Source organism: Gavialis gangeticus, unplaced genomic scaffold, assembly GCF_001723915.1.
Source record: "Gavialis gangeticus isolate Ggan-Ray unplaced genomic scaffold, GavGan_comp1, whole genome shotgun sequence".
Lineage (NCBI taxonomy): Eukaryota > Metazoa > Chordata > Crocodylia > Gavialidae > Gavialis > Gavialis gangeticus.
In genome coordinates this window covers 24,163,890-24,166,929 of record NW_017729000.1, presented here as the reverse complement: position 1 = coordinate 24,166,929, position 3,040 = coordinate 24,163,890, and the positions used below count along the sequence as shown (strand labels likewise).

Here is a 3,040-nt window from a genome sequence, read left to right as displayed (position 1 = left end):
TGGAGAACCTTGTATTTTTTGGTGTTTTCCTGAGCCTGTCAAGGTCAGCCTAGATCATTCTCCTGACCTCAAGTGTGGATGCTTTACCTCAAAGTTTGGTATCATTGGCGAACTTGGCCAGTCTGCTTCCGACTCCAATGTCCACATCATTAATGAAGATGTTGAACAATACAGGTCCAAGGGCAGAGCCTTGTGGTACCCCACTGGTCACAGGGCACCATGATGATTACTTCTGTCAACCACCACCCTCTGGGTCCAACCACGGAGCCAATTTCCCAGCCAGCAGATCATGGTGGACCTGAGGCCACAGTTGACCAGTTTTGCCAAGGGGTGATCATGGGATACCAGATCGACGGCTTTTTTAAAATCAAGATAAACGACATCAATCTCCTCTCCCTTGTCCAGGTGATAGGTCACTTGGTCATAAAAGGAAGTAAGATTGATCAAGCAACAGCTACCCGCAACAAACCCAGGGGAGGGGAACTAGGAAAAACAACTGTCAGAAACTAAACCCACTGAGGGAGCCAGGGACCAATATACAGACTTCTCCAGCTCTGGATAGTGTCATAGGAAGGCCCATCAGGAGATACAGCACTTGAAGAAACACTGATCCTGAAACACTGATCCTGCCTTCAGGCTGGGTACCCTGGTGAAGCTCCCTTGGGGTGTCACAGCCACATACTAGCCTGGAGTTACTACACACTTTAAATGACCCCCAGGGGTTCTGGGGTCACAAAGGGATTTCAGATAAAATGTCCTCAATCAAGTGCATTTAGTATTGTTTGAGGCACAGGGTAGGTCTACACAGCTGGGTTGCAGCCCAGGTAAACAACAGCTGTGAGGACTCTGGAGACCCTAGTCAAGGTGACAGGGGAGCAGAAAGGGTAATTTACCCTAGTTTATCATTTGCTCAGGGATTGCCCTGGTGGCTCTGCTCTTCCTGAAGGGCTAAACATGACTGGGATCATTTAAAACCTGTCTTGATTCTCTCTTGGCTTTTGGGGCTTCTGATTTCAGCAGACCTGACTGGTGAGAGAAACATATCTACGCTGCTGAGGCTTCTCCTAGCCAAGCCTGGCATACAGCAAGACCCAGCTGGTATTGCTGGAAGTGCTAAAGAAAAGATGACACAAGGTGGGAAAAGAGGCAAGAGAGGTGGGAGAGGAAGATACTATGCAGAGCATCTTGTACCATGCAGAGTGGCTGTTCTCTTATCTAGACACCTCTGGACAGCACTACTGTGCAAGCACACATGAAACTCTTCTGCCCCTAGATAACAGGCAGGAGACAGTTTATCACCTGCTGAGCCCAGTAATGGAGCGCCACTAGTTCCTTATTCAAATGGCTCAGCAGGACATTAACCAGCTTCTTCTGAGCAGATCGTGCTGATCGCCTCTGATACTGTCTGTCGCCCATACTGTAGTGCCCAGTGGTCCCAACTAGGCTGAGGGCCCACTGAGCTGTACAGACCACCTGACAGTTCCTGCCTCAAAGGGTTTATAATATATAGACAGACACAGTGAGCAACAGGATGAAAGTGGGGGCACTGGAAGCTAGACAGCAAAGTTGGAATCTAGTAAAAAATGTCCCAGGTGATACTCGGTCAGAATTATTTCAGGACACAGTAAACCTGGATGACCTCTTCCTGCCAGATGATTAGGGGATTACATCCACATTTACCCTGCTGCAATCAAAACCAATGATCACTACTGCCCCTGTCCTCTCTCCATATAATCACAGGAGTGAATAGAAGCATACTGGAATGGGCTGGGCCCTTCCTTTCAGACAAACTTTGAGGGCTCTTATGGGTAGTGGCTCCCTTGGCTCTAAAACTCTTATCTGGAAAGTCCCAGAAGCCTCAATCCTCTCCCCCAGACCACTCCATTTCTCTCCAGAAGGCTGCTGAGACCATGGCAGGGCATCACTGACTCCAGCCCTATATCCCCTTGCTATCAAGTGCACTCCATCTCCCAGCTTTCCCCATGGCTGCCCCCAGAGAACAGCTTGTTGAAGAACAGCCGACAATAGCTCAGCTTGGTCAAGACTGAGGCTAGGCATTCAAGACGCTGGATACAAGGGAAAACAAAATGGCATCAAAGCAATAGCTTCTGCTGTGAGTTAGCACCAACTGAAATGTAAATGCATTGCTGTCAGAAGATGTTAGCTAGATGACTTCTGAACTTTAATGGAAACTAATGCATTAGAAGTCCACATTGCTCTGAGTTTTAAAAGACGTGAGCTCACACATCCTATTATAATTATTATTATTATTTATTTGAGTCTGTGCCACCCTGCATCCTAGAACACCTCTGAATCTTGGTCAGGACAAACCCTGTAGATGACCCTCTTTTATTTTCATGGGTGAAAAGGGTGTCCACCTCTGCCTGCAGTTGGTGAGAAGATTGTACTCCTCAAATCAGCAGAGTAAGCTCTGCGTTCAGGACTTCTAGGCTTGGCTGCTATATTTTGCAGGGGTGCACCAATACAGATTTTCTTGGCCAATACCAATAGCTGATTATTAAGCAGGCATATTGGCCAATACTCATCTGATAACCAATATTAACTGCAGGTTAAGTCATGCTGCAGGTTGAGTTATGCTGGGCTGGGTGAGGCCAGGCCAGGCAGCTCACCTCCACCTGTCCCAGTCACTTCTGAGGCATTAGGCATCTCTTACAATGCCTGCCCTGGCCCCAGCCCACAGTCTGTGCTGCACCAGGCAGCTGCTTCACCTTAGCCCAGCTCAACCTGTTGGTGAGGGGATGGGGGTATATCTGGAGTAACCCTGACTTGCGGAAGGGAATGCAGGCATTCAGGGGCCCCAGCCAAAAGGCATAATTAAATTGGAGAACATTATCGGCTACGATGGCCAAAAAAAGCCAATAGCTGATAATGTAAATCTCCCTTTTATCAGTGCTGGTCCAATAGGTGACAGATACATTGGTGCACCTCTAATATTTTGTATCTAGGAACAAAATACCAAGCCCTCTGGTCTGGACATAGCACCATGTCTGTTGAGCAGCATGGGTTGGCATAAACCTGC

The 3,040-nt window shown here is 47.9% G+C and overlaps 1 protein-coding gene across 1 annotated transcript in view; it reads right to left on the bottom strand.

The window, feature by feature from the left end:
• The window catches only part of AFAP1L1 (actin filament associated protein 1 like 1), a 28,618-nt gene extending 25,951 nt beyond the window's left edge, over window positions 1-2,667 (bottom strand). Inside the window, exon 1 of the mRNA XM_019505987.1 lies at window positions 2,631-2,667. Within this exon, the coding sequence (XP_019361532.1) occupies window positions 2,631-2,667 (37 nt within the window). The remainder of the gene's footprint in view (window positions 1-2,630) is intronic.
• Between the last annotated feature and the right edge of the window lie 373 nt (window positions 2,668-3,040).